The 12,844-nt window shown below is 50.5% G+C and overlaps 1 protein-coding gene across 5 annotated transcripts in view; it reads right to left on the bottom strand.

Moving 5' to 3' along the window:
* Nucleotides 1-12,844, bottom strand: part of LOC105470567 (phosphatase and actin regulator 3) — a 270,600-nt gene that overhangs the window by 239,328 nt on the left and 18,428 nt on the right. The window contains exon 1 of one of the 5 annotated variants that reach the window (XM_011722669.3): nucleotides 3,255-3,852. The exons of 3 other annotated variants lie outside the window; for them this stretch is intronic. In XM_011722669.3, coding sequence (XP_011720971.1) covers nucleotides 3,255-3,372 — 118 coding nt within the window. In that variant the 5' untranslated portion in view covers nucleotides 3,373-3,852. Of the gene's footprint in view, nucleotides 1-3,254; nucleotides 3,853-12,844 lie in introns of those variants that run through there. One more of the 5 variants, XM_071079096.1, reaches the window with a different exon arrangement.

The raw sequence follows: 12,844 nt of genomic DNA on the forward strand, positions 1-12,844 counted from the left end.
TAACCATGCTCATGGGTGTGGAGCACGGATTTATAGAGAGGCACATTGTGAAGGTGCAGACAGGCCCATTAACGAAGCAGTGGTGAGAGTGGCAGGAAGGTCAGGCCTAGGGGAAATATTTCATCCCCGCCACACAGTCCATGGCCACAGACCTGGCCACAGCAGATTTAATGCACTAATAAGGCCACAAAAAGACACTTATGTTCACTCTCAATCAGGGAACTGCAAATTAACACAATAAGAAACCATTTGTCACCCTTCGTGCTAGAGAAAAATAGACTGATGATCTCAGGTGTTGGCAAGGGTTTGGAGAAAGGTCACTCTTATAGATTATGGAAAGAGTGTGAATTGATACATTTTCTAGGAGGGTGCAATATCATTAAAATAAAATATGTGGGTCCCCTATGTCCTCAACATCCCACGAGCTGGTGCACACACACCCCAGAGGAAATTCTCAGGTGAGTACAAGGCAGTTTGTGCCCAGGTAATTACAGCTATGTTGTCTGTAGTGGGTAAAACCTGGAAACAATACAAATATCCAATGGCTAAACTGAAAAATATGTTCCTTGGCATCCTGTGTGGGTGTTAAAAGGGAAAGGGAGATGGATATTTCAATGAGGCAAGATCTCCAAGACCCAGTGTGGAGCAGAACCACTCATGGAAGAGCCATGAGTCCAGCGCATTCCCGTGTGCCATTTTCCAAGCAACACAAGTATATAAAATATTAGGAAAATTCCCAAAGGATGCCGCTCAATTCCCAGCAGGGGTAACCTCTAGAGAATGGGAGAAAGATGTGTCAAAACATAGCTCACCTTTCGAGGAATGCTTGGAGTCTTTGCAAAGGGAATATTGATGCATTAAAAATTCCTTTGCAGGGAAAGAGTGAACGCAACCTTGGACTCTTTCATTAAATTATAGAATTTAGATGGGAGGAGACAGCTCTGCTTCTTTACTCTGTGTGAGGTTATTCCACAGCTGGAGTTCCACGTTCAATTTTCAGGAGTCTCACATTAGAGCAGCAGGTGGACAAATAAGGGAGGCCATCTAGGGAGAGCAGGTGAAGTGCCTAGACTTTTCAAGAAGTGATTGAGGTTGTTTCAATACCTAAAACCTCAGGCTCTCTCAAAGCCCAGAGTAACACGCAGCAGGAGAAGATCCCATCAGAACTGGTGAATACCAGACCCCTTGGAACCACTGGAAAAAGAATTCTTCAACAGATCTGCCCAAAGACAAGCATGCACTACATCAGGAAGAAGTGAGTCCACCATCAAAAGAGGTGCAGGCACACAACAGGCCAGCCAGGCAAGGTGCTTACAGAAAATATTCCAAGTCTGCCCTTCCTCCATCAAGTTTCCAAGTTCTTTCCAACTTGATGATTCTGATTATCTTTCTGCTAGAACAGAAACACAATCCGCTTCACACAATCCATAAATACTTAATTGCTTGGTGCTTTTTAGTAAGGTTTTACTGCTCACAGAATTGCACATACTTTAGACTTTTCACCTCTGACACCTGCTCCCTGAGTCCCATTTTGACCAGTTGCACCAGAGGAGAGTTCAAGCCTGTGCCCTCTCACGCATAACTTAATCACAGGCATCCCAGCCCTTCCTCCTCCTTCCCTCATGGACCAGCACCACCTGCCCAACCCTCCGCTCCCACCCACAGAGGCATAAACTCACAGACAGCCAAAAAGCCAAGTCCTCCATAATTTCCATTTCAAGTTTGCTTCCTTTTACTGCCAGGGAGACAAAGGGAGCTGAGAAGGATTACTCACGAGGAGCCACTCAACTTCCATGATTGGAACAGTTGTGGATGCGCCTCTCCAACCCAGAGAAAGGCAATCCATCATGGAGTGCTGAAGGCTGAATCCCCCATTCCTAGTAAAAGGATTAATTAAAGCCTTAAGGGTCTGCTATGGCAGCCTCTGCTTGAAACTCTAAGGAAATTAACTTGCCCTCCCAGATAAAGAAAAGTCAGAGATTTATTCAGGCTGGTACCTTAGTTTGACCAAGTGACACAGTGTCAATAGTCTTAACAAAGAAATCTTCCAATACTTGCACGGGTTTATTGTTTAAATTTTCAAATGGGGGGGGGGCTCCAGTGCCCACACAGCTGCCTGTAATGGGTCCTCTAGGCAGCTTATCGGGAAGCTCTGATGTGTTCCAGTGAAGGAATCCCTCCCCACAAAGCCAGTCTTCGGGCCCCAGGGATTATCTCTACTTTGATGCCCACCATTTAACATGATCAAGTCCCCATTTGGGGTTGTTGCATTTAGAGAGAATAAGTCCTCAAAGACAGGCAAAGCAACTTGTTATCAAAACAGAATCTACGAAGGAATTGTGCTTCTCTAAGACACAAAACTGAGTCCTGTGGCTTGATACCAAAACACCAGCTTTGATTCTTTTTTTGAACCCTACATTTCAGAAGCCCAGACTTCTCCCTGTGAAGTGAAAATTGCCTTCTGGTGGAGAGAGGTTTTAATGATCACTTTGCTTCCTGCGTCTCCATGGTGACAGGCGCACACAGCCCACCCCCCTCCTGCTTTATTAGGCCTTTCTTCCTCTCTGGAAAGTAATCAATCAAGCCCTATAGACGCCTTTGTGACCGGTTTTTCACCTAAACAATCAACGCTGCCATGGGGGTGGAAGAGTGGACGGAGTCCACACACTGTCACGAAACCGGGCTCTGTCCTGGCGCACGCCCCTCCTCTCCCTGCCGGCGGCTCTGCCCAGCACACCTGTCCGGGGGCTGGCGCGCCCAGGTGCGCCAGGCCCCGCTGGAGTCAGGCGCCCGGTGGAAGCCCTCAGCGCGGTGGCCTCAGCTGCGGAGCGCTGCCCTCCAGGAGCGGATGCCCAAGCGGGAACGTCCGGAGCTGGGGCCCGGCCGTGGGGAGGGAGGGAAGGGCCCAGAATCGGCGCTGGGCGGAGGCGGCCACGGTTCTGCCTATCTTCCCCCAGCCGGTCAGCACCCGAGGAAGGGAAGCCCCCTTCAAGGGGCCGGCAGAGCTCACCAAACGGAAAGGAGGGGAGGCTGCAGCGCCCGGCTCTACCCAGGAAATCAGCTCTTTTATGGACAAAGGGCTCCGAGCGTCCCAGCCCTGCGAGACTGGGGATAGGAACCTCGGGCCGAGAGCCGGTTCCTGCTGCGGCTCCCCGAATGCAGGCGGGGCGCGGAGCCGCGCGGGGTCCTGCTCCCAGGGCCACCTGCCTCGGGCCTCCCCGACCCCGCCCGCCGCCCCCCGCCCAGCCCGTTACCTGGGTTTTCCCCGGCGTCCGCGGAGGAGGTGGCCGAGGAGTCGGTGAGGACGCTGGGGTCACTCTGCGAGCGGCCCCGCGACACGAGGCAGCCGCTCCCGTCCTCCGACGCGGCCATGGGCCCGGCCGGCGCGGGGGCAAGTTAGAGCGAGCCGCGTGGAGTCAGAGCATCCGAGGCGGCCAAGGTCACCGGCGAGGGGGCTGGAGGGGGCGTCTTTTTAAAAAAGAAAATTAAAAAAAAAAAAAAAAATAGAGGGCCGGGAAAGGAAAAGAGCTGGAGAAACACGCAGGGGCTGGCTTTAGGGCGGGGAGACAATAGCCTCGCTGGCTGCAGCCAGGCGCATCCCGGCGTGCGCGGCCTCGCTTTGTTATTTATTCGTGTTTATTCCCATTCTTCAGTCTATATATTCCAGGAAAAAAAAAAAAAAGTTGAACCAGGAAATAAAAACTTTTTCTTGTCAGTGTTTATTGCGTGCTTGGGGCAGGGGGTGATGTCCTGGAACGTCTGGGGGCGCTCCCTCCCCCCACCCCACCCCCCACCCCCCCAGAAAAAAAAGGGAAAAAGAAGAATCTTTGCTCTTGCAATTGCTTTAATCTGAAAGCTGTTCTTGGAGCATCTGTTGGAAAACATTAGGATTCTCCCATCATGCCGCGCGAGAGGAGCATGACGTCACGGGAGAGGGGCGTGAGAAGGCGCGTGGCCACAGGGAGGGGTCGCTCATACCTGGACCGCGCGCCGGGGTGGGGGAGGCGGGGCTGGACCCCGGGTTAGGAGCCGCCCACCCCACCAACCTGTGCTCTAGAAACAAGAAAGCTTCCTAGTCCCGCTTCCTGCCCTCCCGGACAAAAGGGAACCCTGAGGGCCCCTAAATTCCCCAGCAGCTGCAGGCAGCTGGTTTCCCTGGTCCTTCCTCTCCTGGGACGCGGAGGCCAGAGGGTCCCGACGCGCCCACCCCGGCACCGGAGGGGAGCGACCCGAGGCTTCTTTCCCGCAACCACCTGGCCTGGGCCTGCTAGGGAACCCCCACACGACACTCCGAACCCTCGCTCTGAACCCTCCTCCCTGCCGGGGAGGGAGAGGGAGGAGGGCACGGGCGCTTTCCAATAAGGCTTTTCCTCAGACGCCCTTAGGAACCGGAGGGGCCAGGCACGGGAGGCGACACCACCTAGGGCTGCCACTCAGAGATCTCACAGAGGTGTCCTCCAGGGTGCTAAGGAGCGAATCTCACAACCCCGGAGGTGGTGTGGGGTGAACACAGGCAGGCAGCTGCTGCTTCCCAGCCAGGGCAGGGAAGGAAGAAAGTCCAGGAAAGGGTAGAGAGGGGGCTGGAATGGTGCTGTCACCTGGCCTGGTCCTGGAAGGTGCCCAGAGGAGGAGGCATTTCAACAGACATCAGGATTCAAGGGCCATAGAGACACCTGGGGGAGGACACCCCCATTTTAGTTTCTCAAACAACCCCATGGGGCAGCCCCGATCCAAGTGCCCTTTGCAGGTGCTGGAACTGGGGCAGGGGGGTGGGAGGAGCGGGGAGAGTTGTTCACCAAGGGTCCTCCTGCTGGGGACAGAGCCCTCCCTGAGGCTGCCCCCATCAGATTAGCCCCTCAGCAGGGCCTGGGAGTGCAGTGTGAGCGCTGGCAGTGTGGACAAAGTCCCGGTTAAGTGCCAAGGACAGAACTGAGCGGAGTGGTGGTGGGGAGGAGGAATAAAGTGGATGTTCACTCCATACAGAGCTTTGGGCTCTTAGCAGCAGCTACTTCAGCAGCATCGATCACCTCTAAAGAAAGGACTCATTCATTCATTCAGACTATGTGCAGAGTCAAGTGTGTGCCAGGCACCACACCAGGCATTAGCGACCTAGCAGTGCACAAACACAGAGACGCCCCAGCTCCTTGAGTCTTCCGGGAAAGGGGGAGGGTGAAGCCGAGAATGGTCACCAACACACTAATAAGATGCCCAAATAATCATTTAATTACAGTTGGCAATTAAGACCAGGAAACAAAGAGGAAACTGGTGGAAAACTGCTAGGAATAGATACGTTTTAGCCACATAAAAATGTGCTGGCTGGATGGTGATGTGGCCTGCCAGCCTTGGACTGAGCATTTTGCATGGGGACCTCATTCCTTCCTACAACTGCCCTGGTAGGTGAGAGCTTCTGTGGTCTCCACTTTTGAGATGAGGGCAACTTCGAGAGGTGAGCACTCTTGCCCAGGCCACAAGCCAGCACATGGAAGAGCTGGACCACAGCAAATGCTCTGGGCCCAGGGTCTCTCCAAGTGGGTATTCAACACCTCCCACTCCAAGTCCCCAGGGGCTCTCCTGACACACTGAGTACCGGCCCCACGGGAAGGTTTCTTGGGCCCCTTCTGAGTCTGGGTGAGTGAACACCTGAGACAGTTCAGTTCCATTGGAAGGAAGCCTGCAGCTGACCCAGCCGTGGCAGGTGCAGAGATGGTGGTGACCGGTAGGAAGGCATAGAGGCCAGAGACTGGCTATAGGTGGGGGAGAGGAGAAAGTTCATACCAGAGGTCTCCAGCTGTCTGTCATTTGCCAACCACCCCTACGTTTTTTAGCCTTCCCTATTTAAAACCTATCCTTCCATTAAGATCTGTCTTTAAATCAACTCTTTGCACCTAAACACATTTTTCTTTTCTTTCTCTCACTCTCTTTTTTTGTTGTTCCTTTCTTTCTTTCTTTCTTTGTTTTTTTTTTTTTTTTTTTTTTTTTTTTGAGTTTCGTTCTGTTGTTCAGACTGGAGTGCAGTGGCTATTCACAGGGGCAATCCCAGTGCACTACAGCCTCGAACTCCTGGGCTCAAACAATCCTCCCACCTCAGCCTTCTGAGTACTTGGGAGTACAGGTGTGCACCTCCACACCGGGCCGACATGCATGTTAAAGGAAGCCTTCAATAGGACTGATGGAGCACAGCCTCGCTGACTGGCATTGGTGGGAAGGACCACAGTGCTAACTCAATACCTGAGTCCACTCTTGGCCTGAGCTGGCTCCTGTGTGGTTAAAAAGGCCCCAAGGGTGAGAGAGGAGGTCAGCCAGGCAGGCACCGAATAGAGACATCCTTCTCAATGTTACCAGAAGGAACTTTCTATCTAAGCCAATGTCACTGCCTTGTCCGTGTGCCACCAGAAATTATCCCTAGTCCCTTCAGATGGTTTACACTGCAGCACCCATTCACCTACTCCACCAAACTGTGTATGGATGAGGATTAAAAACATGTAAAAGGGTAAGACTTGGCATTTGAGCTCAGGAGCCCACATGGAGTGGGGAAGCGGAAGATGAGATGCAACCAGGTTTTATTTCTTAGAAGTATATATTTTAGCAAAGCACTGTGGTTTGTTAAAGGTAGGTAGAGATGGAGCTGTTCATTATATTATTCTTTGGCTTTGAGATGTTCCATACTAAAAATAGTTTTAAATTTAAAAAAGTTAGCAATCCCACCTCTACTGATCAATGGAAAATAATAAGGTCTCCAGGTAAATTGCCTGCAGGAGAGATTTTGGCCTTCAAAGTCGGTCATCTCCAGACCATGACTGGCTTGAACCCTGTGAGGATCTGGCCCCCACGGTGTGCGAAAGGCACCTGTTTGGAGGAGGGTTTCCAGCCTTGAGGGCCCTCAAGAGGTTTTTGTGAAAGTCACCAACTGTCCCTCCTCAACAAGATCCCTGGCAAGGGATGGATTTGGAAGGCCACTGCAGAAATCCTATTGGAGCGAACAAAGCTTCATAATGGCCAAAAAATTACGAAGAACCCAAACGTCCATGGACTGATAAATGGGTAAATAAAATGTGGCCCATTCTTACTGTAGGACAATATGCAGCCATGAAAAGGAGGGACGAGCTGACACGTGCCACAATGCAGATGAACCTGGAAAACATTACACAAGTAAAAGAAGCAGTGACAAAAGGCCACATGCCACATGAACCCAGTTATATGCAATGTCCATCAAATCAGAAAGCAGATCTGTGGATGCTGAGGATAAGGAGCGGGGGAAGAGAAGGGCTGACTGCTAATGGCTACAGAGTTCCTTTTTTGAGTGCTAGAAATGTTCTAAATGTTCTAAAATTAGATTATGGTGATGGTTTTATAACTCTGTAAATATACTAAAAACCACTGAATTTTATACTTTAAATGCATGAACTTAATGGTATGTAAATTCTTTCAATAAAGCTTTAAAAAAAAAAAAGCACATAGAGGCACTAGGCTGAGCTTTGAATTTAGAGGATTGGGTTCCGCTTCTTGCCCTGGTGGGCATAATCACAATGAAACCCTCCGTCTCCACCCAGATTCCAGATCAGATAGAAGCTCATCGAGGGGCCCTCCTTCTGCTCCTTGATCGCCTTGGTCAGAAAATCCAAAGCCATTTCCTGACTCAGGGCAGCCCTGATAAGCCAACACCACTCCCTGAAGAACCACAAAGGTGGGACAAAGTCAGTCCAATTTGCCCAAGTCCCCTTCAAAACTCACAAAACTGCAAAGGCAAAGGCAGTTTCCTCTGCCCAGGGGCAGCCAGGGAGCACATCACTGCAAAGATGGCTCAGGGATGGCAGACTCCCTCCAACACACAGTGCAGGTATGAGGTACTCCCGCTCATTAGGGAGTGGTGAGGAATGGTACCCCAAGACCAACTCCACCCCCACACACCTCCCAAGTTGGTCTTATTCTTAAAGCAGGTACAGACCAATGGATGCATCCAACCATCCAACATTTCCTAAGCATCTATTCTGTGCCCAAACAGGCACTTTGCCAGGAACACCATCATGAATGAGACATGATTGCACATTGGCTTTGTGGAGCTTGAGGTCTAGCACAGAAGACAAGATTGACTAATATGAATCAATGGATCAATCAATTTCAATGAGTACAGAATGCAGGATAACTCATCTGGAGCAGAGAGGGAGCCTGTTTTGAAGAAGCGATGCTCTGGAAGTGCGAAGGCCAATGGAAGCCAACTGGACATGCAAGTGAGGAAGGGTGCCCCGGGCAGAGGGAACAGCCTGAGCAAAGACCGTGAGGTAGGAGCAGCATGGAGCCCTGAAGTTCCTGCAAAGAGGCCAGAGCAAGGGTCTGCGGCCACAGAGAGGTGATGACCCAGACCATGCAACATCTCATGAACCTCAGGAAGAACCTGATTTTGTTCCAAGGATGGTAGAAAGCCACTGAGGCAGTGGTGGGTCTCCAGAGCATCCTTCTGGCTGCTGTTAGACAAGGGACACATGGGGCAAGGGAGGAAGCAGCAGGATGGACTAGGAGGCTGGAAATCATCCTGGTGGGTGATGGCAGCAGCCTGGCCCAGCAGGGATAGTCAGAGGCGCCCAACAGGTTGGACTCAGTGTCCTCTGAAGGTGGCTCCCACAGGTTTGCGATGGCTGAGCTACGGGGGACTAGAGAGAGAAGCCAAGAATACCTCCAGGGTTTTTTTTTTTTGCTGTCTAATTAACCATTTATGACGGGGTAGAACTGAGGTAACCAACAAGTCTGATATTGACAACAGGGTGGGTGTGATGCTATTTCCTGGGTGGGGAGGATCAGATTAGGGAGGGATGAGGCAGAAAAGAGGAGGAGCTCCATTTGACAAGCAGCCTTTGGGGTGATGTGGAAAAGTCTGCTGCCCTGGCTCAACAACCATTGATACTCACAGGCACCATCTACTTGATCAGGGCAGGCAATGGAAGGTCATATGCTCATACCAGTTGCAAATGAGCATGGTCACAGTTCCATCGTGGCCTTTCCATGGCTCAAAGGGCAGCTGTTAAACCAACCATGGTGGTTGTTCTCCTGAGACCCATCCACCGTGGGTCTTCAGCTCCAGGTAAACCCAACTTCTGAAGGGCCATTCCAATCCAACTGAACACACTTTTAAGGCATCCAGAGTGTGTCGCAATGGGGTTGTAAATTGAAACCAACCACTGGCCTGAGGCTACTTCTTGCAGACACTTAGACGTTAGCTCAATTCTGCAGTTTTCTTATGCTACCAACTGCTTTCCTAGGGCCCTGGCAGCCTTGAAGGCCCCTGGAGGAGCTGAGGGGCCAAGGACCTGGATGATGGCAATGTCAGCTCCACAGGCACAGGGATTTTTGTTGTGTTTGTTCACCCAAGAATGTGCCTGGGAGGTCGTAGTCTCCCAGTACATAAATATCCATTGATGCATAAATGAATGAATGTGCATGGCGGAGCCTATCCAGGCAACTGCCCTGCTCCAGGAGTGAAGGCTCAGCCTCCCCACGGTCCAAGCTGGCTCCAGGCTTTGTGGGACTGAGGGGCTCACCCTCCCTCTGCTGCCTCAGTCCCCCAGGACAATCTGGTTTCTTCTCTGGGGCTCCAGGGAACTCTTCTTCACCCTTAATGTAAAAATAACTCATTCAGCAAACTTCAAATGCTTAAGAAGAACTGCTCAAGCCACCATCTCAGGCTAAACTCATAGGGAACCATCTAAAGAGAAACAAGAAGGCAAAACACCAGTGTGGGAGTTTCAGGACCCAAGAAAAGATGAAGGCAAAACAACCACGCTGCCAGAGGCCAGGTTCGTTAGGTGGGCAGCTGCGCCCTCTGCTGGGCACCTGGGAAAACAACACCTGAAGTAGTGGCGGGTGGGAATGGTCCTTGGACCCGGCTTGATGACATAACCTTGAATTTCACTTCCTGCACCTTTGACCACATCCTTGAGGGACTCTCTACCTAGAGCTGTGACCATAGACTACCCAGAGTGGTGCTCAATGCAATGCCAAGCAAGCCTTTTTAAAAACAACACACCCAGCTCTTCTAGAACCAAATCCCTGATTTTGCCATTCCTGGCTTCTGCCCTGAAAGGCATTGGCAGCCAGAGTTGCCCTCAAAAAATGTGGTGTGGGCATCCCATGGCTTCCTGGAGATGTGCCCAGCCCTCCTTAGGATCAAGTCCACTCAAGCTGTCTAGAGCAGGAGCCACAGAGCCAGGCACAAGATCGGGTCCCAACATTTTCTGACTGTGCGGCCGCGCTGAGCCTCGGGGTGTAAGTGAGAAGAAGAGAACCTACCTTACAGGGTTTGGGCATTTGCCACAGCACACAGAAGCCCTCAATATGCTTTCACCATTAGCAAAACAAAAAGTTCCTTGTGCGAGACCATCTGCCCTTTGATATTCTCCTTCTGTGCCCCCAGCACATCCAGGTGACTGGGAGAGGAGCCTATGAGGCAGCAGAAATAGAAGACAGAACCCGGAGCAGAGAAACACCACCCAGCGCTGGGAGGCTTTTGACAGGGAAGGCGGAAAGCAGCCGCACTGGCCCCTGCACTCTTGTGTCATGGGCCACTGACCCACCTTGTATGTTGACAGCACACAGCTGTAGACCTCCATCCAGGCGACTTTTCCTCCATCCTGGGTCCCCCCATGCAGTGACAGACACTGCATGCTCTGACTCTAGCTAATGAAAGCAGAAGAACAGGCTTCTGAGGCCTCTGGGAAAGACTGCTGATAGACAGAGAGAGCCACTTACAGAAAAGGCATTTGTCACCATTGCAGGTGCAGTTTGCAGTCCTGACTGCATTCCTGCTTCCTGCCCTGGAGTGCCCTGTGGGGCCTGGAACTGCAGCAGCCAGCCTGTGACCCTGTAGTGACACACACGAGGATGAAACGCTAACAGCAGAGGAAGACCTTCACCCGTCTCCTCCCTGATCTCTTGTAAAGGGACCAAACATCCTGCTGGCACAGGCCTCTGATGGTTGGGTTTTCATTTACTTAACACTTAGCTCTTACCATGTGCCAGTCATTGTCCTAAAAACTTTACAATGATTGACTTGGCTAATGCTGAAACTACCCAAATCAGGTAGAACTGTGATTGTCCCATTTAGCAAATGAGAAAAATGAGAGGCAAAGTTCTTAAGTACTTGCCCCAGGTCACAAACCTGCAAAGCCAGGACTGGATCCCATGTCATCAGCTCCAGAGCTCAGTCTGTTATTGCATCAAATATACCCCAACTCACACAAGCAAGAACCTCATGCTTATGCTGGGTTCCCTGAAAAGTCACTTACGATGATGAAAAAGGAGGAGGAAGTATGAAAGGAAGAGGAGGAGGTAACAAGATTACTGATGACAGCATTTTTGTAGAGCCTAGAGCTTACCAAGGACCTCGCATGCATTGATTTATAATCTTGTGAGGCTGGACTAATCATCCTCTTTTTACAAACAATGAAGTTGCGGCTCAGATAGGGTATTTAACAAGGGTTAGCAACAGGACAGAAAAGGACTCCTACATTCTTTCCATAACACCAGCTCCAGCTTATCCCTCTGGCCTCCCTAACCCACCAAAATCTCTACCAGCAACCCTGGCTTACAAAGCAGACATTTGCTCAACAAACATGGACCAAACACTGAAACCACGCCAGGTCCTGTCCTGTGTGCTGCCAGGCACAGGATGGCCTGGCCCAGTCTGCATGGTGAAGGGGTAAGGCATGCCCGACACCATCACAGCATGGAGAGGTAGGAGTGTGTAGAGCCACTGGCCAGGCTGGGAAGCTCAGGGAAGCTCCAGGAAATGGCCTTGCATTGGTACCTGCACGTGACCTATATTTGTTGAGTATCTGCTATGCACCAGGCACTGGCAATCAAGCAGTACACAAAACAGATGCAAAAATACACCACCACCCTGCTGTGCAGACCTCGGAAGGACACAGAGGAATTTGCTCAGCAGATGCACAAACTATGCATGCCGGTGTCCAGAGGTGTCACATGCAGAATAACTCATCCAAATCAAAGATAATTATCAGACAATAAAACGTTTTTGAAATTTTTAACCTAAGAATTTGAACAGGCATTAAAGTGTACTATATTCACAAAATGAAATACCATACAACAGTGAAATTAACCAGACAAAAACCTGGGTATCACAATATTCCATTAAAGAAGACTATGCTCTATTTTACTCCATTTACAGAAGGTTCAACACCAGGGCCAGGCATGGTGGCTCCTGCCTGTAACCCAGCACTTTGGAAGGCCAAGGTGGACAGATCTCTTGAGGTCCGAAGTTCAAGACCAGCCTGGTCAACATGGTGAAACCCTGTCTCCACTAAAAATATACACACAAAAAAATTAGCCAGGCATGGTACTGTGTGCCTGTAGTCCCAATTACTCAGGAGACTGAGCCAGGAGAATCGCTTGAATCTAGGAGGTAGAGGTTGCAGTGAGCCAAGATCATGCCACTGCACTCCAGCCTGGGCAACAGAGTGAGCTCTGTCTGAAAAAAGAAAACAAAGAAAAATAAAAACCAGACAACACTACTTGATGGTGTTAGACTGCAGAGAATAGCTACCCATGGAGGAGGGATTTTGTTAAGAGGGGACACAGGGGGCTCTGGGATCCAGGTTATGTTCTGTTTCTTGAACTGGGTTCTGCCTACAGAGGTGTGTTCACTTGGTGAAAATTCATCAAGATGAATGCTTATGGTATGTGCACTTTTCAACATGAATCTTACAATTAAGAGTAAAAATTAAAAGTAAAGTAAAGAAGAAAGGCAGAGCAGACTTCAGGGCAAGAGAAGCTACCAGGGACAACAAAAGGCATTACATAATGATAAAGGAGTCAATTCTCCAAAAAGACAAAA

The sequence above is a fragment of the Macaca nemestrina genome, chromosome 15 (genome assembly GCF_043159975.1).
Source record: "Macaca nemestrina isolate mMacNem1 chromosome 15, mMacNem.hap1, whole genome shotgun sequence".
Classification (NCBI taxonomy): domain Eukaryota; kingdom Metazoa; phylum Chordata; class Mammalia; order Primates; family Cercopithecidae; genus Macaca; species Macaca nemestrina.